The sequence below is a fragment of the Mastigoproctus giganteus genome, chromosome 6, assembly GCF_048544385.1.
Source record: "Mastigoproctus giganteus isolate SK-2022 chromosome 6, ASM4854438v1, whole genome shotgun sequence".
In the NCBI taxonomy this organism is placed as follows: domain Eukaryota; kingdom Metazoa; phylum Arthropoda; class Arachnida; order Uropygi; family Thelyphonidae; genus Mastigoproctus; species Mastigoproctus giganteus.
In genome coordinates, this window is record NC_143580.1 from 64,417,600 (window position 1) to 64,443,782 (window position 26,183).

At 37.0% G+C, this 26,183-nt stretch overlaps 1 protein-coding gene across 1 annotated transcript in view; it reads left to right on the forward strand.

Moving 5' to 3' along the window:
* CCT1 (chaperonin containing TCP1 subunit 1) overlaps positions 1–9,416 on the forward strand; it is a 184,686-nt gene extending 175,270 nt beyond the window's left edge. Inside the window, exon 12 of the mRNA XM_090375994.1 lies at positions 9,093–9,416. Within this exon, the coding sequence (XP_090232120.1) occupies positions 9,093–9,291 (199 nt within the window). The 3' untranslated portion in view covers positions 9,292–9,416. The remainder of the gene's footprint in view (positions 1–9,092) is intronic.
* The last annotated feature ends 16,767 nt before the right edge of the window (positions 9,417–26,183 follow it).

Below are 26,183 nucleotides of genomic sequence, written 5' to 3' on the forward strand. Positions count from 1 at the left end.
AATAGAATTTCAGATATGAAATGGTTTTATAAGTAGGTATAGAAGCAATTGCATTTAGACTAGAAGTAAGCAATGAACCATTAAGGCAAAACTGCAATGCCCTAGATCAACATGGGCTGTTGTAATCATCAAATGGAAACTTCAGATTGCTACTACAGCTGAGATATTAGTGGAAAGAGACCAGAAAGCACTCAGAAGATTGTTAAATAGATCCCAGTCCTCATCAAATACTGACAACCAAGAGTTCAGAGAAGCTACAGGAACTGGTAGCATGACACAGGGTTATACATAGCATTGTAGCTGATTTTGCTGGTGAGCTACGGTACTCAAACTAGATATCACAGCACAATATATAGTATTGGCTTGACTGGTGCATAGCCCATCATTGGTCCTTGGAATGTTGGAAAATAGTACACAGCTTTACGATATGATGGCCATGTTTGGGTGTCATCCCAACTATGAGGGAAGTGCACTTGCCTTCTAGGGTAGTTTCTTGTGGTTTGGACTATTGATTGTTGTTCCTGATATAATGAATGCCATGTACATTGACATTCTGGACAATTTGACTCTTTGTACACATGGCATTGGTATGGGGAGGGTCCTTTTCTGTATCAACTTGACATTGCACTGTGTCATACTTAGTCTATAGTGATTTGGTTTAAAGACGTCGATATGAAAAGCACCACTGTCGTACTCAGAGACCTGATTAAACTCACTTGAACATCTTTGGGATGTATTGGGAAGTTAGTTGATTTCAGGCCAGGCCAACTGTCGGCACTCAGTATCTTAATTGACCACTGTGCTGAAGAAGGAGGAATGGACCAAAATACCATCTTGTTATAAAAATTCGGTTTGGAGTCTACCAAGGAGAATACGGTATATAATTAAGGTAGGCTGACACATTAAATATTGTAATATTAAATGTCTCTTTGAAACATGGTATCCTGTTATTTTTAGCAATACAGTAAACCCCCACTATTCGTGGTATCTGTATTCGCGGTCGCTGATTTAATATAAAATGAAACCTAAAAAAAATGTGGATTTTAAATCTCCGTGAACATTTTCTGCCATAAAAAACTTGGCCGTGGCTAAAATTATCTTTTCCGATCATAACAGCGCTCAGCGGATGGGGGTGACAAAATCGCGAGAGCGTGGATGTTTCTCGCTAATCCTTGTTCAGTATGTGTTATGTGCTTGTCATGGAAGGTTTTGTCGTTTGCTTTTAATTTATATGCTTATAAATTGAATAAATTTATAAATTGATATGCTTACAAAAGTGACAAATCTACCGTTTTGCAGTGTAAAACAGACTTTTTCGAGCGTATTAACGGAAGAAAGTGACTTTATTGTGGACAAGGTCTTTCTAACCCGTACAAAAATATGGCTACGAATAACAAGGGAAATGTGAAAAGATCAAAGAAGGTGATGACATTAGCGAATAAAATTGAGTTATTAGATAAAATTCTAATCTAATGGTGAAAGTGTCTCCTCAGTGGCAAAACATTATAAAATCAATGAGTCAACGGTACGATCAATCAAGAAATCGGAAGAAAAAATCTGCCGTAGTGTTCGTGAAAACGCGCTAATTGTTTCAAAAATTTGCTCTGTAACTCGTGATGTTAAATTCGAAAAAATGGAAAAGGCTTTAAATCTGTGGATAGAAGACGGAACTCAAAATAAAATTCCGTTAAGTTCACTCATCATTCGTGAAAAGGCAAAACTCCTTTATCAACACTTTAGCGAAACTGGTGGTAGCACTGGTGGGATAAGTTTTTTAGCTAGCAAAGGTGCCGGTTTGAAAGATTTGTTTGAAATTTCTAATAAATATTAAATTGTTTGTTATTTTCATTTCGATGCCATATGCTTGCATTTCACTATGTACTGTCTATGTACATAGTCATATTATGAAGGTACATATAATACATACATAGACAAAATTTTAGACTAGTTTTTCTTATATATTTCATACTTTTTCATTTGTGCTAATCAAAAGGTCTTTATAATATGAAAATGCTTTTATTATTTTTTTTATTTGTTTATATATTTTTTAACTACACCAACACAAAGCATCAGCTTGGAGTTCACAATTAGAAAGCTGAACCATGGTTAAAGAACTGTATGTTTAAATGCTTCATCTGATAGAAGTGATCAAAAGTAGAAACTCATGTATATTAGTCATGTAGTGCAAGGAGGCCATGGGCCTTGGCAGCAACCAAAAAAATAATAAAACACAAATAATACATAAAGCAAATATGAAACATAAAAGTAGATAAGAAAATAACCTATGTGTTTCCCTCTTCACATAGGTATCCAGTTGATTGAATTTCTCCAAGCCATCAACCTCAGCTATTCATAGATAACTTGTTCCAGTAATCAACAACTTGCTGGTAGGGCGGGAACTTTCTGTTGTGGATTCCTAAGAAAAAACGAGTTTCCTTATGGTAGTCCCAAGTCTTCTAGCTCCAAACAGAATTCATAGATAGCAAGTTGCCCAACTGGATTGTCAGAAGCATTAAGTTAAATATTATTTAACTTAAATACTGGTGGTCACAAACCTCTTTTACGAAACTAAAATGTTGCTGTGTGGTTACATGATACAGACTGAATGCCAGTTACAGGTTATAGAGGATATCAAGTTTTTATTCACACACTGGAAAAATATGGTCTGCGCCATCTGCTATAGATGGTGGCATAATTTAAAAACTGTAATCATGCATGATGGAATTGTCTTTTATGCGATGTGAGTTGTGTGTACAAACTTTTCTTCTTTGGAGGAAGCTACCATCCTAGGTATTGCACAATTGGACATGTTGCAGAATTTCTGTATGCCCTAACTGCAGGATGACAGTGGTGAATTGACTTTCCGGCATTACCGCTAAGAAGTTTGTACATAACTTACCTAGTGTTTTCTGGGAAGTAATTTGAAAGAAGAGGACCAGTTTTATGTGCCCTCCTGATACGATTCCTTTAGATTTTAATTTGGGAATTTCTGAAAGACCAGATTTATGTTCCACCTATTTATGCCAGGGCCCGTGCATTTTGAAGCAATTGGCTGCATTGACAAGGATATGTTGTTCCAAATAGGGATGGATTGGATTATAGTTGGAACATCTGTAGATTAATTAAAAGGTCACATGCAGAGTCGGGGGGAAATCTCTGGTACTGCAAGACAAAAAGCACTGTCACTGTCTTTCAACTACCATCTTCTTACTTATTTTTATTTATGTTTTTTTTTTTTGAAGTGAAACTTCTTTAGGTGCAATCAAGGCAGTTTTCAGATGAGAGTAACTTGCATTTGTCGATTGACAAAAAACGCACTGAAAATGCTACAGTAGCAATAAGTAAACACATTACAGACACTCTGAACAGCTATTATACTAGAATGCATGTCCCGGTTCTCATGCAATCACTGAAGTTAAGTATCGTTAGGGCCAGTTAGTAATTGGGAGGGTGGACCACCCAGTGTAGTTGGTTTTTTGCCTTCCTTTCTTTTTTTTTCTTTTGTTAACCTTTGGAAAATATTCTTCTGATTTTCATGTATTGTTTCATTTTGTTAATTGGTAAGGTAATAAAGTGTAAATCTGTGCTTTATATCTTTACTTTTGTTGCCTGTGGATAATACTCCTCCTATTTTTGCTTATTAGAATCGCCGTTAATAGAATTAAAATTCAATTCGTAAACATGATCACAATGACTGTTGCTTACTACATATTGTATAGTGAATGGTATTTTGAAGTGAGACTTCTTTAGGTGCACTCAAGGCAGTTTTCAGATGGGAGTAACTTGCATTTGTGGATTGACAAAAAATGCAACAAAAATACGACAGAGCAAGCTAAGCCATAAGTAAACACATTACACGCACACTCTGAACAGCCAACTATTATACTAGGATGAATGCAACGGTTCTCGTCTGATCACTGAAATTAAGCTACGTTAGGCCTGGTTGGTAATTGGGAGGAAAACCACCTGAGAATACCTGGTGTAGTTGACTTTTTGCTTTCCTTTCTTTTTAATTGGTAAGGCAATAAAGTTTTATAGCCATTGGATAATATTCCTCCTAATTTCACCATTAATAGAATTAAAATTCAATTTGTAAATGTGATCATAATGACCTACATATCTTATAATGAACATATGCTTTCTACATATCTTATAGTGAACGGTATTTTTATGGAGTGTCCATCATAAAGTGATTTGATCGGACGGGGTCCACTGTGATGAGCATTGTAGGGTGTATAGTGCACATACAAATGGAGTGCATTCGTGGATTGACAAAAATCGCCAAGAAACTGCGACACGAAATGATTCATCCGCACACACACACCCTTGTACCACTCCATACTAGGCATGTGTGATGCATGATCCAACTGATTGCATCATGCTATTTCTTTTGTTATTCTCCAATGTATTTAATAAAAAGAAATTTCAATGGAAAAAAATTATAATTCAACGTGTCAAAGACTAATAGTGGGCATTGTAAGGCGTATAGAGCACGTATATGTGCAATACGACCGCCGAAACCATCATTGAGTGCAAAGGAGCTAAGCTATTTTGACAGCAGAAGAAATTACATTGTGCGATAGAGTTGAACAATGAAGCTGGAAAAGGTCCATCCACATCGTCAGAGCCTTACATCTCCACAGATATGTTAGAAGTGAATTTGGAAGGAGTCATCGAAGTTGATACTGCAAATGAAAACAATGAAGAGTCGTTGAAGCCTAATCATAAACGAAAAGCAAAGAAACCAACACCGACTGCAAGAAGTACTCCATCAAATCTTCAGCAGGAGCAGTAACAGGATTTTAAGAAACACCAAAAGCATCCACACACATAGTTTAAACTTACATTCCTGGATAATGATTTTGGTTCAGTCTGTTCTGTGTGTGATCAGCTTTGGTTCAAAGATGATGTGAAGATTGTACCAGCTCGAAATTACGCTCTTCTTCAAACAGCATTTCCAAATGAGGATGTAAGTCAAATATTGGCCTGTAACAGCTGTTGTGGCTCTCAAGAATAAAGTGATTCCAGCTCTATCGAAGTCAAATGGTTTTAAATATCATCCAATGCCACAGCACTTTCTGAAACTAGATTTAGTAACGGAACGTCTCACGTCTCCGAGACTCTCATTTACACAGATTCATCGCCTGCTGCATTCATACAGTCAATAGATCCTTGGTCAAGTGATAAATGTTCGCCTAAAGAAGTTTCACTTAATTTTCGCTGTACGTTGCACAGCAGACTTTTTTTTTTACACTGTGCTCTCCATTTAGTTCCAGCTACCACAGGGTTTTATCCCACCAGTGCTTTACATTTCCTACTGCCCGGCCTACCTTCTCGTGTCACTGGACAGTAAACTAGAGGTTTTTACTGTCCTTTGAAATTTCACAAAATTTTGAAGCATCACAAAACTGAAGTTTTGTGTTCATCACATTACAATTAACAGTATACATTATGAAAATCTCTAATTAAACTTGAACATAACCAGCAGATGTGGTTTTGAGTTTGTATCATGTACCCCATTTGTACAAACATATTAGTTTTGTAAAGGTTTGTAGACTGTATACTGTAGTTGTGTTTGGAGAACAAGTTTTTTTTAACCAAATTAAAATGAATTTATTTCAAAAACACACAAACATACACATGTGTATGTATAACTAAATGGAAACTTTGTGTTAACACTGACAATGGTTTTGAACCCAGGATTGAAAACCACGGGATTGGGTCAGCCTGAATTGGGAAGGACAAACGTTTTTGGGCTTTCTTCTCACTATGACTTAATTAATCAGTCCTCTCTGAAGGTTGCTAGATGGAAATATCCAGTGTTTCTTCTGTCAAATTGAAAGAAAATTTTTAAAAGTAGGGTGGTTCCCTCTCCAAATGGATTAAAAGTTGAAGGTGCAGATTTTGCATTCAAGAAGCAGTGAATGTGTTAATTTATGCTTGTTTTTCAATTTGACTGCCCGACATTAGAGTGAAATTTTAAGACTGAAATCGGAATTAAAAAAATCCCCTCCCCTTCTTTTCAATGCAGTGATTTATGTGCGATTTAATGTCTAGATCAGAATTCTTACAATTTTGGAAGATTTTATAAGCCTACGTTGGACAACTGAGGTATCGGGTGAGAATCAACTCCCATTTTTTCAGCTATTTTGATACTGCATCTTTTATGAACAGTGTGTGCAATTACTTGGAAATGCAATTAAGGGATGGCGGCACCTTTTGGAAGGTTGAGAAAATTTTTACACAAATGGGCACATCTAAAATGTGCGTGAAGTGACCTTGAAAATGTGTGCACACATGCGTGCACATATACATTTAAGGTTAAAGTAATTAAGCGAGAGAAAGAGCTAATAGATGAAAGTGTAGAGAGAACAAGGTGCCAAAACTAGTAGGTAAAGGAAAGAAAGAAATATGAAAGGTAGATGATGATAGGGTAAGAATGTGAAGAAACATAAATGATGTATTGAATTATAAGAAATTAAAGGAATTGTCTTTGCCTCATTAGAAAGCCATATTAGAAAGAATGAAGCTATAAAGGAAAAATAAATGATTAAAATACTGTAATTGCAAAGAAATAGCAAGCATCAAATAGAAGGTGGAAAAATATTATTTTGATGTTATAAAATATTTGATGCATGCTAAAAGAGATTGACACATAATGCAGGTATTTCATTGGGGGACTACATCTGATTATGTATCAATAAACTGTTAATATGCCTATGTATAGTTATGGAAGAAAAACATTAAAAAAGGAGGATAAAAGCAGTAAATTCTTCCATAAAAATAGGGAGGGTTGTCCCAACACAGGTAATTAATTTTGTTGCAATAAAATAGTAATAAAATTAAAATAAATAAATCAGTGTTTGAAATAGTCAAATATAAAGGAAGAGTGAGTTGGTGAATTAGAAATAAATTTTGTATGTTAAAATTAGATATATAAAAAGATTTTGTTCATTTTATTCATCACTTTTATCTTCCCTTACTGCACTTTATTTCCTTTCCCAATACCATTTACCTACTTCTTTTTACAGTGACTCTTTGGTGGTAGTCACTGTAATTTTGAAAGAATTTTGGGGATCGTTTTGAAACATACCAACTATCCTCATTCTATCGCTATTTTTGTCTTTATATAACTACTCCTTTATCCCTCCCATCCTCTATTTAACACCTCACCCTATACTTGTTCTAAATAATTTTAATTCTTCTAATTTCTACAAAATTCCGACACTATATTTTTCCAAATTTACTTTAAAAAACTACATATAATTTAAAAACCTTTTTCCCGCTCTGAAAACACTTAATTATATTTTATTTTAGCTTTATCCTTATTTTTATCTTAAAAATTTTTTTATATTATTGACATGTTGCTTTGGGGCTACCTTGTAACCATAAGAGAATGTGCTAATTTTATTCTTTTTGGCTTTTTTCACCTCTCTTACACTCTTGTGGACACGTATAAAAATGCAGTTCCTGATACATGATCAGGTGTAGTCCCCTGATGAAATACCTGACCATGTATCAATATTTTCTTCAGCTGACATCAGATTTTGCATTTTTGCTATTCCTATTTTCAACCTATAACTAAATTTGCCCACCCACGTCTGATGACAACTTTACTACCTTTTTTTATTTTTATTTTATTTGTTTAATCATTTGGTATTAATCATTTTGCTTTACAGTTCCCTCACCTATAATTGGCTTTGTAATTCAGCCCATAATTGTCTTAATTCATCATAACTTTTAGGATATTAACATTCTTTCACATTTTATATAACTACAATACTTCTTTTTTTTTTTTTTCCTTCTACTATCCCTTACCCTTCTAGTCCTTGGCACTTTGTGTACTGTTCACCTCCATCTGTGCAAACTTTATCAGACTTATCTATTCTTACATACTTATATATATATATATATATATATATATATATATATATATATATACAGCTAGGCCTCGCATAATGCGAGTTCAATTAACGCGATATTCAGTTAACGCTATTTGAAAAATGATACCACTTTTCACTTTACACGATGCAAATTTCCAGTTAACGTGATCTTTTTTTTTTTTTATGCGATAGTTGAAAAAGATTTGAATCGCACAGTAAGCTTAACACAAGTCGTACGGCCAATAAACAAACGTTTGCCTGCTGCCCGCCTTGGTGTGTTCTATCAACCATCGGAAGAAGACTTGTTTGTCTCCTGCTAATAAAGTAAATGCAGACTTGCATTTAAAAATTCAAATTTTTAAATGAGCCAGATGAAAATGTTACCGCGAAGGAGATAACGGAAAAGAATTAGATGAAATCTTTCGTATCGCATAGAACCTCAAACAAAAGGTTTGATGTTCTCTGTGATATTTATTTCGCCAGGGCCCAGAGAAGATTGTTGTCGGCTATCGCAAATTGATTGATGAAAAGAGAAAGTCAACACTCTTCAAATATTTCTGCAACAGTAATTTCTTCATTGTGTATTTTATGTCAGAGGTTCCCAAAGTTTCTCGCTTCACGGCACCTTTAATGTCTCAGTAATTTTTTCAAGGCGCACCCAGACCAAAATAAATACCTAACAGTTTCATTTAGTAGTTGGTCCAAACAACTTAATAAGAAATGCTGAAACTGTGAACTACCTCGAGCTAGTAGTTCGCATGGTGTACGACAGATGTTGAGTATCGCTGTGTTTCCCTCGAAAATTTAAAATATTCCGCTGTGCACAGTTTAAGAACCACTGTTTCATGCAATATACATTTAATTCCATAATTATTTTCATTATCTTTTACATTATATACAGTTAAAAAGTTATTTAAAAGGTATTTTTAAAATTCTTTATGGACATTCCAGAAGGTCAAGGACCAATTATAATTTTTCCTATTGGTTATGATATTCGATTAACACGTTTACGTCTTGCGCTCACGGGACGAATTAATCACGTTAATCGAGGCCCGCCTGTACACACCTTTGCATCCTTTTACTTTTGGTACATCTCTCATACCTGGCTTATTTATTTTTATTCATCAACTGAAACTTTGATTTTATATTACATTTAATATATATATGTGTGTGTATATATTTTTGAAAATACTATCTTTGGTTTTCTAGGGTTGGATTAGATTTATATGAAGGCACTGTAAGAGATAACAAAAAGGCAGGAGTTCTTGAGCCAGCAGTCTCAAAAATAAAATCATTGAAATTTGCAACCGAAGCAGCAATTACAATTTTACGCATCGATGATCTCATTAAGTTACAAGCAGATAAAAAAGACGATCACCGGTATAGGTGTGGAGATGATGACATGTAACTCTACCTTGCAATTTAGTAAGGTAACAAAGTTTTCAAGCATTCTGTGGTTGCCACTGCTTAAGTTAAATGGGTATTATGTGAGCTACAGGTGCAAACTAATAAAATCCATTTGGAAAAAATATATATATATATTAATTTCATTTATTGTAGAGTATTGTTTCTACGTTGTTGAATACAGTTGGATTTTGAGTTAGACTAGAAAGATACAGGATATTTGTAAACACAGTAGTGATAAGGAGAAAAACTGGTGCTCAGTCAGGATCATTCACTAGGCACTTGATGTATGTCTCTCCCTCTCATCTGCATTATTTGCTGCTGAAAAATAAGCATTCCAAAAAATGGTGTGTTTGTAAAGAATGTGAAAGAGTAAAAAATTCTAAAAATATTTCCATTGGTAAAAAAAAAAAAAAAAAAAAAAAAAACTCAACTTCCACTGTATAGTGAATATATTTTTTTTTCATGTCCTCATCAGTGATCTGTTGTTTGTAGAGTCGCAACAAATTTTGTACATCTTTCATTTTGAAGGTGTGGTTTCTTCTGCAACTTTTTTACTGTAGCTTAAAACAAAATGATTAAATAAATCTAACTCAACTAAAAAAAAATTTTAAATAGAGCCACTTAGACATCTCAAGGAGATGATTTCATTACCCATCTCAGCTGAGTTTCCATCCTTGCCACACCTTACTATAGCTAGTAACATACATCTTTCCTTGAAATGGAAACTTCAGACAATCCAGAAGACCAACAGATCTTTTCCAGTACAGAGTGCAGCTTCACGTACAAACTACACTCAGACGTATGTACAGATGTCTATTTCTCCACATGAACACAACTCACTTTGAATCAGTCGTAGTTGTCACAGCCTTGAAGAAAGACCATGTCCTGTTATTAAAAATGCAGCATACATATGAAACTGTAACCATAGCCTGCTTTTTTAATTTTATTAACTTAACATCTCAAATAAACATATATGCCATTACTTGCCAAATGCCATATACTTTCTGAGGTATTCTACCTTTGTGTCCCGAGGACCATATTACCTACACCACAGCAAGAAATTATACTAATTAACATACAAGAATATTCCTTTTATAATAACATAAAAATCTGTGCAACAAAATCAATAAATTTCCAGGAAGTCTCCCTGTCATTGCATGCCATGCTACCGGAGAAACTGTTTGGCAGGTACAGGTTTTGCTTGGAAGAAAATGTGTAAGATATTTGTAATATTTATTTGTATAACTGTATAAGATATTTTTGAATTCTATGTACCCAAGCAATCAAAACAAATTTATTGATTGTCACTTGATGCCCCAGTCATTTCTTATGAGCTTGGCATACAGTGAATGCATTTTACGTGTCCATTGAAAAACACTGCTCATTGAGGCACAACCCTAAATATTTAACGGATCTAGTATATTTTAGAGCCTTCCCAAATCTTATTACTGGAGGACGATAGTTCATGCTTGTCTACCTTTCAATAACATCTGCATAGTGTCTTTGATGTAGAAATTTATACATTTTGCCCCTGATCTTTAATATTCTCAAGGCATTCCTGCTCAATTTGTGTTCATGGATTTGCAAAAATCAAAATGACCAAATCATAAGCATATGCTACATATTTAGCACCATCTATTTCTTTCTTTAAAACTTCATCGAAGACCATCTTCCAAGCAAAGGAGTCAGTCACTGAGCCCTGATGGCATCCTCTAGTAATGGTATGTACAATCTCTCTTTTGTTTTTATAACCATCTTCCAATCAGAAAAATAATTTTTAAAAACTGAATAAAGTTCAAATGAACATCTGTCTTCCTAACTCTTGCCAGGACACCCTCCCACCTTAGCCTATCAAAGGCACCTTTAAAATCTAAAAAAAGTCCAAGAACATATTGCCCTGCACACTCTTTATTACCTTATGTATGGCATCCTCAGTTGACAAGCCTTTTTTAAAACCATATTGGTTCATTGAGAACATATTTCTTTCATTATAATTAATCAGTTTATCCACAACCATTCATCATAAGTTTTTGCCATTACTGGTAAAAGAACCTGTTTCATTCCAAGGCCAGTCTAAGCCTTTTGCAATTCATTTTATTAATACAGTTCTCCATATATGGGAGAATGCACCCTCAGCATCTCATTGCCCTTCTCTGTACTCATTCACACAAGTGTTTGGAAAAGTATCATCCAGTTATGCTACTGTGGCTGTGGTCAGCAAAGTTTGAAAGAGGATGGAAGTCAGTTGAGGATGATCCAAAGGCTGGTTAGCCACTTGAAACAATTGCCACTTTAAGAAAAAATTTAGAAAATAGAAGAATTAAAGTGCCTGAACTCAAAAAAAGTATTTATCATTTCCCATGGTGAAAAGTTTGTTTGTGCACTTGTGTGCAAAACCTAAGTTACACAGGTTAAAATTCTTGGTTATGGATTTGAACAATCCCCCTCCCCCAGCCCAAATCCAACTATTATTTGTCTAGAAAACTCATTTCATCTTGGTGGATCTCATTTTAAAGATGAAGAGCTAAGATCAGGTGAAACTTAGTTTGGTGCCCAACCCGAAGAATTTTTATTTTTGGATTAAACTCTTTGCCCAGGTTAAATACAGTAAACATACTGGCCTTAGAATTTTTCACATTGAAATTTAAAAAAAATATGGAAACCTATGTCTTTTATACTCCATTCTCCAAACTTTGTGATCACACTTTGTATTATAGCATCTTTGAATGGTTCTGAGGTATCAAAAATGTTTTGGCAGTGAATGGGAAGTGAACACCCAAAGTCAATCAATGTAAAAAGGGGGACAAGATGTGGTGCCGGCCCTTACTGAAAAACAGGGCAATTGTTGGAATACTACCAACTTGCATAATGAAGATCTGAAGTTGCAAAAATTTTTTGGTTATGTACATTATATAGTAAGACTCAACATTCTTCACAATAGGAGTTTTAAACACAAGATTAGAACAGAATCAAAAACTGGCTATTAGCAATTACAGTGGACTAAACCTACTGATCATTTCATCATACACAACATATTCCCCGTCCAACTTTTACATCATCTACATAAAAATCCAGCATATTTCCCACAAGGGATTTAAAATCCCTTGTGGGAAACTATGCCACACAGTCTTGAAATGTTAATGATACTAATAAAGACAAAATAGGCTTTATATCAAAATGCATTTAAGGCATGACGGCTACTATTGTTCATCAACAAGATGAATTATTTAATTTATCTGAGAAACGACAGTGCAATACTGGAGACTAACAAGGCTCTACATTTGATAATAAACCAAGGTTATGTGGTGTCCACACTACACAAATTTTTATTTTTTTAATAACAAGATACACAACAGGTAACCATTAACAGTGTATCTTAGATCAGAACAATAAACGTAATAACAATAATATGAAATCCAACAGGAAGATAAACATTGATATAGATTCAAACATTAAAATCATATGTACAAAAGAGGATTGCGTAAATTACCAGTAAAACAAGTAATAATTAATCAGTTAGAGAATAGAAAAATAATAAAACACAATAATTAGATCAGAGCTAGTCATTTGGCATTTGAAGTGAAGAGGCAAACTTGTGGATGGAGTTCATCAGTGATTGGGAGTTGTCAAAGAAGTCAATGAGAGAGTCATTTGCTGATTCTGTTCAGTGGACTGAACTTCATAAAGTCCGTGGTGGCAGAGTCAAGGCGAAACAGTGTAAGATTCGAGACTTGTCTACAAGGAGCACCGAAGTTTATTTTACTCAGGATATCAGATGCTTCATAAGTTCCAGTGATTACTTTGGCTAGAAGGGTGATATCAGCAGTAACTCTTCTGGTGCACAGAGACCTCAGATGAAAGTAATCACACAGCGATTCATAATACACTGAGTGATAGAATAGAGGATTGTGATACGTAAGGTAACGGACAAAATTTTTTTGGACTGCTTCAATTTTGTTAGTTAAAGTCTTTGTGTGAGGATTCCAGATGGGTGAACTGAATTCAAGGATTGGCAGAACAATAGTTTTATAAAGGATAACTGCATATCTGTAGTTTTTGAACTTGTATATGTTCTGTTTGATGAATCCCAGTGTTTTGAATGCTTTTCTGGTGATTTTAAGGACATGAGCATCGAATTTAGCATGAATGGAACAGAGTGGAACAGCTATAACATTTGGTGGTAGGCTACTCACCCCTATAACAACAGCAGCACCACTTTGCATTCTCACACCCCCTGCCCCCACCATCTTTTCTATCATAAGGCATATCTTCTGCAGTTGTGATGGGCATCATGGAGGGATCCAATGCCTTATACAGTAGACGGTCAAAATAGTGGAACATGTGAGTTACGGCACATTGATCGGATGTTTACATACCGTGCAGGTGTCTTGAAGTGCCGGAAAAAGTGTTATTTTATATACTGACATGGTGACCTAAGTAATTAGGTCAGGGAAAATTTAAATTTTTTACATATCACCTGAGTTTGGTGCATTATAGTCTTAGGTGCTAATGCGCCAATAAAAACAAAACCAAGCCGGAAAAAGGAAAGTCATGTGATTACTCTTTGTTTATGTTCGCCATTTTGAAAGTGAATTCTGTATTGATATAACAGATTATACCACTGGTTTACATTTATTTTAAATTAAAAACCCCCACTATGGCTCCTAAAGTTAATAAACCTCATGCAGAGAAGAAACTTAAAGCTTAATGAGAAACTTGATGTAATCCAAACTTACATTAGGATTATCTGAAAAGTTACTTCATCTACCCATGTGTATTGTGTGTGTACTCTGCTCAATTTTCGGACAAAACGCCCGGGGGGGGGGGGGGGGGACCTTGCTGTCTACGGCATGGAGTGAAAAAAAAACCCATAAAAGTTCATCGCGTCATCAATGGAATTCGAACCCAGGCCTTTTCCAGCCAGTGTTGGGAAGATGGTGATGATACCACTGTGCTACTTGCGCTGACTAAATGTGTCTTCTATTTTCTTAATATAATAAAGAAAATAGAATGCGGCATAAGCAGGAGTGGCATAATGGCAGAACATTGGCTTGTCAGCATGTTTATGTGCTGTTAATAAAATTGCATTCTTAATCTTTATTTCTTATTTAGCCTCATTATTTCTGCATCAAATATATTAAAAATAAAAACTTTATAGATAATGGAAAAATCGAAATAACGGCACCTTGAATCCCCAAAGATGCCTGTACGTTGAGAGTACAGCTTTAGAAAGGTTTTCACAGGCCAGCCATTAGATAATCCACCGGACCAAACCAACTGGCTCTGAGAGGCTTCCAGATCAACAAGAGTAAAACATTGTTGCATCTACTCTGCCATGAATCATTGAAGGAAACCAAGTAGTGTGCATACAAGGGTACTGCCCAGGCCCTCCTGTAATTATGGAACAACTTTATATACTATAAGGTACACCTTCCAATATGTAAGCTTAATACACACTTATGCATATGTAACACCAAGGTCACACAGAACACTACGCTATATAGGCTACGAAACTATGTTCGCTACACCAAGTGGCCATACTGGCTATAATTCGTACAAGACTTCAGCTGAGAAAAAGAACTAAATTTACTTTTCTATCGTCATCAGTCTTGGACAAGGCTGCATGCTAGTCTACTGCGCATGCCCGTCGTCAGCGGCGCTTAAAAATGTAGTCACAAATCAAACAACATTGTGACGTAGCTAGACAGCGAACATAGTGTACGCAGTTCTGTGTGGCCCCTTATGTTGTCTATAAGGGAACTATTTTTCTCATGCGTAGCACTCTGTGTGGCCCCGGCTTAAGCCAATCTAAAAATTTCATCAATTAACACAAATTTTCCCAAATGTTTATCTTGTTCTACTTACCAGTGTGTCATGAGCAGTCAATCTAATGAAACACACAACTATGAAAAGAATTGAACCTCCCAAAATTTTCCTGATTCACTTGCTAAATACATGTGGTCTCAATTCTAATATCATATTGTTTGTATCTTTAATGGGATAAATAAACAGTATTGTTTATCCCCAACCTGCAGACGGTTAACTCAACCACTACCCATCTAGTATGTCCTTACTATTAATTCCTTCTACTTTAAAAGGTGGTACTTATGCACATTATTAAAGTAAAAACCTCATTCGACCAGTGTGACATGGTCATGAAGCTTGGATATTAACGAATAAAGATGAGCAGTTGTTGAGAAAGTTTGAGCATAGAATTTTATGAAAAGTTTTTGGGTTTGTTCAAGATGTTGATGGATCCTGGAGAATCAGTGAACCACGAACTTGACCATCTTGTTCAGGATACAGATATCGTCGGATTTGTGAAGAGCCAAAGACTTGTTTGGTTGGGACATATTACGAGAATCGATAACAGAACTAAAAGTATAATGAAGTGGAAACCTACAGGGAAGGGAGTGAGAGGAGGACTGAGAAAAAGACTGATGGATGATACGAAAAGGACTTAAAGAGTGAGATTAAGAGGTTGGAGAAGTCTGCCTTCTGGGAGGCTTATTGGTGGAACATCGTTGGGAAGGCCAAGACCTGGGTTATATAACAACAGAAGAAGACGACTTGTGCACATGTCTACCTTGTCACCAATTTCCTAATCTCAAATTGCAATATCTTTACAGAATTCTGTCCAGTCCATTGCCTCTATCATCCTGTTAACTCTGCAAATCACTCAACTTTTTGACCTTTCTTTATTTGAAACTTCAGTATCTCTAATCAATTTTTGTTAACAGAAAAAGTAATTTTCCTTGGTTATATTACTCCCAGGGGCTAACATCTGGTGAGTATGAGCTTGGCACACCCAGGGTCCTGAGCTGGATATCATCATTCTTCTCTTTCTTGGTGATTCCCTTTTGACTCCCTCTCTCAGGGTAACTCGGGAATTTTTTTTTGGCTGGTGCAGCATAAGCCTCAGGCTTCCTTGCACCATAAAGCTAATAATAATACCCACAGGTCTGGATGGATTCAAAAATGCAGCAATTAAAAAAATCAGAAAAGGTAAAGCTCCTGGTCTGGATTTTATTGAAGGCGAGACTGTGCAACGTCGCTAGGCCATAGCTCCAATGATACTTCTTCAGCTCTTCAACACCTGTCTGAATGAGGGTAACTTTCCATCACGTTGGAAGCATGCTAACCTGAGGCTCTTACCTAAGGATCCCACAGGTACCTCCAAGGCATATCGCCCGATTGTGCTGCTTCCCATTCTCGGCAAGGTTTTTGAGAGACTGCTGCTCTCCTGCTTCCAACCCCGATATGAAGCCAGTGGTTTGGCATCCTCGCTTCAGTTTGGATTCAAACAAGGGTGCTCCACAATTGATGCTCTATCTAAAACCCTCAAAGTTGCAGAACAGTCAGATGCAACTTATGTACTGGCAATCTTCATTGACTTCAAAGGAGCTTTTGACACAGTGTGGTGGCCGGGCATTCTTCAGAGGGACGGAGTCTCTAACTGTGCCTGGAATTTCTACCACTGCCTCAAAAGATACTTCTCTAACCGTAAGGTCAGCATCAAAACAAAATATCACTGCATCACCCGAGGCTGTCCCCAGGGCTCCACTCTGGGGCCAGCTGTCTGGAATATGATACTCGACAACTGGCTCCTAAGGGACTACCCACACACTACTCAGCTTTCTTATGCTGACGACATGGTTATTATCATTGAGGGTCCCACCCGTGCCACCATAGAAACCCAGGCTACGGTTGTTCTCTCTGCTCTGTCCGTATGGGCCATGGAAAATAAACACTCTCAGTCTCCACTGAGAAGAGCAAAACCCTCCTATTAAAAGGCAAACTGGACTTCTCCAGACCTCCTACCATACGTTTTAATGGCCGCCCACTGAAAAACTACCGATTAGTGAAGTACCTAGGAGTAATCTTGGACGACAGGAGAACTTTCATTCCTCATATCCAAGCTATCAAAGAAAAGATAAAAAATTACATCACTATGTTAGCACGCTTTACCCGCAAGGACTGGGGTCTTAAAGGACCAACTCACCGCCTTTTATACTCAGCAGTATTTATACCAATTGTCACATATGGAGCCGCAGTATGGTACCACCGAATGACTTTAGTGCATGTTCAACGTAAAATTCAGCAAATTCAACGACTTATGCTACTACAAATGACCCGCGCATGTAGAACGACATCAACTGCCGCCCTACAGCTACTAACAGGCCACCTCCCTTTGGACCTCCACGTCGCTTTTATCGGACTTTCTCATGCCATCAAGAAGAATAAGGAAGCTGAATTCCTCACTATTCAAACCCGTACCGATACCGACATCAAACAGGAACATAAACGTGTGTGGCTACAATTCATAAACTTATGGCAAACCCGCTGGAATAACTCCACAACTGGTGCAACTACTAAACTTTCCCTCCCTGTGGTAACCAACATCAACAAGCAACGTTCCACTTGGTTCTTCCCTAACGTATATGCTTCCTTCCTATTAACTGGCCACGGGTCCTTCAAGAGACGCCTTCTAGAGTTCGGCCTAGTCGAGAATGCCCTCTGTACCTGCGGAGAACCTGAAGACTGGGATCACGTGATGCACTCATGCAACGTATACTTAGATCTAAGAAACCAACTACTCCTAGACCTCCACACTACATCACTTCGGCCAGAAACCAAGTTATTGGAATCTAATGATGCCTTCCGTGCACTGACCAGTTATGCCAACGAGGTCTTTCGTCGTCACTGGCATCACCTGCAACTCCCGAACGCTACTCCTGGATAACCTCCTCTAGACAGCAACTGATACCCAGCACCGGAAACTTCCAGACATGAAACTGCAAATGGCAGACAGCCCTGTCGACGCCGCTCCGTGATTCTCCATTGTGACGATCCTGGACTCTTTAATTTGAACTTTACCTATTCTCTTCTTCCTACCCACAGTCTTTCTCCAGGACTCCCACACTGCACCTAGCACTCTTCCTGCTCCATTTCGCCTGGGAGGATGCCTACGCTCTGTCATCCTCTCTATCTTGTCTGTCTTCCACTTTCCTGTCTCTGTCGCTCTATCCTTGGCCCTCCCCATTCTCGCTCCTGCAAGAGTGTGGACAGCCCGTCAGATGTCTTTTACTCCCTGGTCCGGCTCCTCGTGCCAGCGGACGGATGCTGGGAGGCTCCTTCCTGGTGATCGCGCCTCCCAGTAACGAAGACACCAGTCAAACAACACACTACTCACATAACCCACACTGACTGGCTTTGCTATGTTAACAGAGTATTTAATGCGGATTTGTGGGGAACCGCATAACAAAAAAACATTATGTCCACTAGTTGTACAGATATAGCTGGTGAAGGTTCTGCAATTAATAATAATTTTGTGCAACTTATTCATTATGCTATTAGAAAAAATATCTGTACTTGTAAAATCTCACCTTATATTTGACAGTTTGTCTCCCTCAAAATTAAGCATTCAAATAACAAAACAATCAGGCAAGGGTGAAGATTAGTTACCAGTAAAATAAGCTTCATTATCCATCACAATTTACAATAACAGCTTGTGATACTGTTAATTTTCTGATCACTAAATATGGTGTAAATCTATTCTTTTTGGAATGTCCAATTCAGTTTCCAGTGACAAGGTTTTACTAACACATCTCTAAAAGAGATGTGTAGTAACACATCTCTTTTAGGCCATTAAAAAGAAAGAAAGAAAAGAGAAGTTGAAATTACTTACAGGGTAAACTAAAATTAATCATGTGGACAGAAAATGTACATAAATTATATGTAAACAAGAAATAACTGGAAACCAAAACTAAACTAAGAATAGCATTCCTGCCACATGCAAACAGCCAAAACCAACTCCTTGTTAAGAAACAACAGTTTGTAAAGAGAAGTTTTCTAAACAATAACAACACTTAAGATTTCAGTAAATTGGAACCACAGAGCAGGCACTCTTTCCCATAACACTGCTTGGCAGACATATTTTTGTAATATGCCAGAAATGGTGTACATGACTAACATTTTACAGCCGTGCATACAGGAAACTTGCACCAGTATTAACAGAGATGTAAATTAATCATGGACACAAAAAATAACTTTTGGGACAATAAACAGACAGCCTTCAAAATAGTTTGTCATAAATTGGAAGTGTTTTGCAAAATTTCCAGTTTGGCTATCAAAATCTGCTATTTTTTTCTTTAATTACAGTACTGGTTAAAAGTCAATTTAGATTAAAGAAAACAACTTTGAAGGCAAGCTCAGTGAATTGCAGTTGATTAGAAAAATCTAACTGAACAGCATTAAATTTTTTTTTTTTTTTTTTTCAATGGAACCCTCTTACACCCCCAAACACTAACAGATATTGCTCCCATAGTGTTTGAGTGAATAGTGCTATTTCAGGGAAAAGAGCACCACTCTGGAGGAGTACATCAAAAAATACAGTGTGCTACAGCAAGCAAGCACTTAGTGAACTGTGCTATTATGGGGGACAACTGTAAATATTACAAGGCAGACTCAACTTCCATTTAAAGAAAGTCTACACTAAAATTATTGAAAGAGGTTTTGTAAAGTAATACATTCTAGTGAAAGATATTGCTAATAACCAAACTAAACAAATTCCAAATTTGTATATAATTGTATTGCCAACTCTTATTTTTTAAATAATTGTGTTCTTTTATTAATGGTTACTCATCTTTTTAATCATAAAGTCACTCATGGTCAAGTTTCCAAAAATATTTTTGAACCTTGACATTACTGAAAGATATATCAGAACATACTGAAATACACTGAGTGATCACTGAATTATAACCACCTACCTAATACTTCGTAGGTCCTTTTGCCGTCAGTACAGCAGCTATCTGATGTGGCATTGATTCAGAAGATGTTGGAAGCATTCGGGAGGTATGGCCAACCAAGCTGTGTGTAATGCAGTCAGCAATGAAGGTATGGAGGTGATTGGCATATCCAGGTGCCTGATATGCCTTTCCATAGTGTCCCACAAGTGCTCTATGTCCGTGGAGTTTAGAGGCCGATCAATATGCTGGAAGTCAGAACTGTGATCCTCAAACCATTCCTGCACAACAAGTGCCCGATGGCTCGGCGCATTGTCATCTTGGAAGACGCCATTCAGGAAAAGGTGTAATATAGCGGGGTGTACACAGTCAGCGAGCAGTTGACGATAGTGGAGACCACTGATACATTGTTCCACATGCATCAGGGGTCCAAGTTCCTGCCAGTGAAACATGCCCAATAAATAACCATACAACTGCCTCCACGGGGCTGCACTTTTGATACCATGCATGGTGGATGAAGAGCCTCATGTTGTTGATGCCAAATCCGTATACAAACATCCACGATGTGGAGTAAATAACGTGACTGATCCGACCAGCACACCTCCTTCCAGTCTTCTAACGTCCAACTTGCATGCTCTATCTCCAGGCGAGTCTTTTACACCGATGAACCATGGTTAGGAGAGGATTCCATAGGCGTTGTCATCTGGTATAGCCCATACGTGTGACACATGGTTATGCCAGATGTTGTTTTGGGTACGGAACTCTTCAACAGTGCTGTGCCTGTTCGCATCGTCGGACCCAGCGCTCACCTCTAACATCAACCTTTCGCTGACCGTTGCAGTTCTGCTGTTGGGTCGTTGTTTGACCAATTTGACCCCAGTCCTGGTACACTTTAACTACAGTGGCTCTTGAAAACCCCACCAATTCGGCCGTTTGGGAAATCGAGGCACCAGCTCGTCGAGCACACCATCTGTCCTTTATCAAAGTCCAATAAATCCTTCCTTTTACCCATCATGCTTGGAATTTTTCTACCTACTGAACTGCTGACACCTTATCTATACTATGTATGTCGACTAACTCCGCACTCTCGTACCTCAACAGGTTTCATAGGGGTGGTCATAATTCAGTGATCACTCAGTGTATCTTTCAGTTACGAGTTCAGTACTTTAAAAAAAAAAAAAAAAAACTGAAACAAGGTAGTACTTAAAGTTTGAAATTTTAAACTATTTCTTGCCTTTTAATAGTGCCCATGCTATTAAAAAAATTAGTTCTTTCATTTCATACATAAACCAAAACTTTTTTGTAAGGTGAGGAGTATAATAAAAACTTTCTGCTGAGGCACTAGTTAAGCAGCAAGATGAATATATTTCAGCACCTAGCAAACTACTCCATAAACATTAATATTCCCATGCAGCTGTTCTTGATATTATCGCATGCATTTGATTTATGGTACCATATTCTCACAGAAGATCCATAGTGCAAGAAGTCAAAAGCAAGTTTAAACATTCATTTGTAATTGCAGTGTATGGTATTTGACCTTCATACCTGCAACTGAACTAGGGACTAACTCATATTGAACTGCAGGTCAAAAGGATTTACTAATTTTATCATAAAATTTACACTAAATTTAGAAAATATCTGCTTTACAATATCTACATTGACATCATAGTGTAAGGTTGTTAATCTTTGTCAAAAGCTTAAAATACCTAAATGGTAAAATATACATGTTTAAATGCTTATAGCTAAGCTATAGTTCTGTTATTGGAAAAAAGGCATCTGTATGTTACATAAAGAAAGAAATGAAAATAGGCTGATTTTCTTTTGTTGCTGGCTGAAATTGATATCATTCACAGGTTGAATAGAGAGCCCAAGATTAATGGCATGGTATATATCTTATTGTTAAAAGACTCATTTTAAAAATTAGAATGAGTTACTTCATTCTAATTTTGAGATAACAGAATTTTCCCATGGAGAAGACTTATTTACAGCAATTGCTATTGGTAATTTTTTTCCTTTTTTTTTTTTTTTTTATTAATCCTTTTATGTGCCAACTTCAGTCTGCTGTTATGTACATAATGGTGTCTTTGCACTTTGTATAATACAGGAAAATTTTCACAATGCCAATCTGATGTGGACAACTTGTACTCATTAATTTTAGTACCATTTCACATTAAGATTCCCTTAATAAATGTTATTAAGAGGGGAATTGTTAGAGTTAAACAAGAGAAGGATTTTCCAGTTAGGGCTTCCTGCTTCTTTCCTTAATTTAAAAGAAGGAAAGTGAATTTACAAATAATTTCTAATGTTATACACAACATAAAGTTATATATCCAAGATGTCACATTATACATTGAGAAGGGAAAAAAAACTGCTTGCAGATCATATAAAGCTACTTTATTATTTCCTTGCTTTATATCTGTAGAAAATATATTCTAGTGGTGAAATTGCTAAGTGGACAATTTACTGACAGATTATCATTACAAATGAAGCCACATTTTGTTTCAGAAGTTTCCTGATAATTGTACATCATGATGGCCACAGTTGTCTTCAGTGGTTAAAATGAGGTTGTTACTATGTTAAATAATAAAGTTATGCATGTGAAGAATTTATAGAATCTTCTGAAGCAAATTAGAAGCAGCAGTGGCAATTTATGTTTCATTTCGACAAAGTCATAATTTATACAAAGAAAAAATATTAAACGATTTGCATTCAATGTGAATAAAATGTGTTTGCATGAAGTTTTTGTGCTTATTAACACCAGCAACTACCATGGGTGGAATTTGTTCAAGATGAAGGCATTAAGTTATTTCACTAAACAATAGTTGCATGGCATGATTATATGTCAGGGATACAATAAGTACAAACTAATGTGTAATTAAGGGAATTAGGCAGGCTAAGGCGAATTATCAGAAGTCTTTAGCTAAGAATGCAGAGAAAAGCAACAAGGAATTTTTGTGTATAGAAGGAACAAGATGAATCAGATTGATCCACTGGATATGAATGGTATTATTGCTGATAAACTGAATAAATATTTTGCATCTGAGTACACTTAAACATGAGTTTATAGATGGGGTTAGCAAAAGTCTAATACTTATTCCTCCAGTGTTATTCAGGGAAAGTTACTGCTATAGATAAAGGGATGGCTAAGTGGGGATTCCAAAGGGGTTGGTGTTGGGCCCCTTATTGTTTATAATATTTATTAATGATATAGGTATTTCCAGTTTGATGTCTGTTTCCTGATAATCTCAAGGTGAACACACTGGTTAATGACAGTAATCAGGATATGCTCCAAGAGGGGTTGAAAAATGGAAACTGAGGTTTAACACTGATAAATGCAAGGCACTGCATCTGGTACAGTAATCCCAGAATAACATACCACCTGGGTGGTACCAAACTCAAGATAGTGATGTATGAAGATATAGGGGTAATTATACAGTCTGACATGAAATTCTCCGAGTACTGCAAGCATGCTGCTCAGATGATTATCCCATTGTATATAAAAGACAATGGTTAGGCCACATCTGGAATAATGCGCAAAGGTTTGGAGATCTCCTTATAGGAAGGACATGGATCTGTTGAAAACAGTGCAGAGAAAAGCACTCTAGAAACTTGGCAACTGCATGGGCCCAAATTGATGTGTATAAACTGTAAGAGGGTTAAGTAAATTAAATGCTGAATGGAGTCTTTACTGTTTCAGATGAAACACAAGGAGGCAAATTTAAGTTAGCATAGGCATATGATGCAAGAAAGCAAGCTTATATAGCATCAGGCAAAAAAAAAAAAAAAAAAAAAAAAACACGCCCCCCATTTCATCCCTCCGCTCGTTCCAAGTACCGGTCCAGCCCAGCGTTAAATTTATTAAGGCTATCAACTTCCACAACAAAGGATGGAAGTCTGTTCCACCAACCAACCACCTGCTGGCTAAAGGCAAACTTCCACACATCTATCCTACATCTGTCTTTCCTCAATTTGAATTTATGCTCTCTCAAATGATTATTCTGAGAAAGAGGAAAAATTCCATCAGCATTGAGCCTGCTCAAACAATTCAAGTCTTTATACACCTCAATCAGATCATTTCGCAGGTGCCTAGTCTCCAGACACTGTAATTTGCAAAATTTAAGCCTTTCTTCATAAAAGCAACACTTTGTTCCATTCACTAATCTTGTTGCCCTTCTCTGTACTCGTTCCAGCAGCTCTACATCCTTCTTAAAATGAGGTCTCCAGACCTGTATACAGTACTCAAGGTGTGGCCTGACCATTGCCTTATACAAGGGGATAATCACCACCTTATCCCTGCTAGAAAAATTCTTGTATATCATTGACAAGACACCATGAGCTACTCTTGCAGCCCGTCTGCACTGCTCAGAGAACTTCATATCTTGCCTGCATAATTACCCCCAGGTCCTTTTCATTCTCTACCACTGTCAGTGTAGTACCACAGAGTTGATACGTTGCTGTTTCCATATGTAGTACTTTACATTTGTCAATGTTAAACTTCATTTACCACCTCTCAGCCCATCTGCTCAACCATTCCAGATCCTGTTGCAGCAGCATAGCGTCAGTAGTGTCCTTAACAACACTGCCAACCTTTGTATCATCTGCAAACTTGGACATTAAGCTTAATATACCATCATCAATATTGTTTATAAATACAGAAAACAATAATGGACTCAACACTGAACCCTGAGGGACTCCACTAATAACATTAGTCCACGATGAGCAGTGTCCATTGATTACCACTCTCTGTCTTCTGCCACTCAACCATCCCCTTATCCATAGCAGCAATTTGCCTCCAGTGCCACTCTGCTCCAATTTGTGCAGCAGTCTTCCATGTGCAACAGTATCAAAAGGCTTTCTAAGATTGTATATATATCAAAGTTATTGCCTGCATCCAGTTCTTTTGTGACTGCATCACAGTATCCAATCAAATTGGTCAGGCAAGACTCCCTTAACAAATCCATGCTGTGTCAGAGCCATAACTGAAGTCTTGACTTGCTGATTTTGCAGTGCTTCTTTAACAAATGCCTCCATTAACTTTCCTGAAACAGAAGTTAAACTAACAAGTCTATAATTACTTGTGCTGGCCTTTGATCCTCCTTTGTGAATTGGGGTCACATTTGCACATCTCCAGTCTATGGGTACCTCCCCCCCGAGTCCAAAGAAGCTCTCATAATTATGGCTAAGGGTTTGCTGCCTCCTTTAATATAACTAGATAGATCCCATCTACCACGGGTGCCTTTTTTATGTTTATCCTCAACAATTTCTCCTCCACTTTCCTCTCAGTTATTACAAAATCATCCAGCTCACTGCCAGAGTTTAACTCACCTCTAGCATTCCCCTCCCTGAATAACTCCTCATGGGTGAATTGTAGATGCAAAATACTCAGTTTGTTAGCTACCTGAGCAGGATCATCAACAGTTGAACCATCAATATCCAGCTGGCCAATCTGATTCATCCCTTTCTTTTTGAGTTCATATAGTTAAAGAACTCTGTTGTTTTTCTTTGCATCCTTTGCCAGGGATTTCTCATAATGTGGCTTTGCCAGCCTAATCTCCTTTGTGACTTGGTTACAGACCAGCTTATATCTATCATAGGCTTCCATGTCACCCATAAATATATATGTATCCCATGCATTTTTCTTCTCTGCCACATATCTCATTAGTTCTTCTGACATCCATTTAGACCTAAACCTTGAACAATATTTCTTAGTTGGTATGTAAAGCCTAGTAGCTTCCAAGATAAATTTGAATTCTTCACATTTTGAATTTGCTGTTGGTAACAACATCAGTTGGTCCCACTGTATAGAATTTAAATACTGTCTCAGACCACCATAGTCACCCTTACGAAAGCAAAAACCCTTCTCTTTACCTCTTTGTGTAAATCCCACTTCAGCACACCGTGATCACAGCCACTTAGTGGTTCCTTTATCTGCAGATTCTTAATGCATGAAAAATCACTACTGATAATCAGATCAAGAGTATTACTCCCTCTAGTTGCCTCCCAAACGTGCTGCTGTAGAAAACAATCATCCAATAAATCTACAAAAGCCTTACTAGTGTGTGAATGACCAACCCATAAATTCCAGTCAATATCTGGGAAATTAAAATCCCTCATTATAAGACTCTCTGATTTACTGGTCCACTCTATT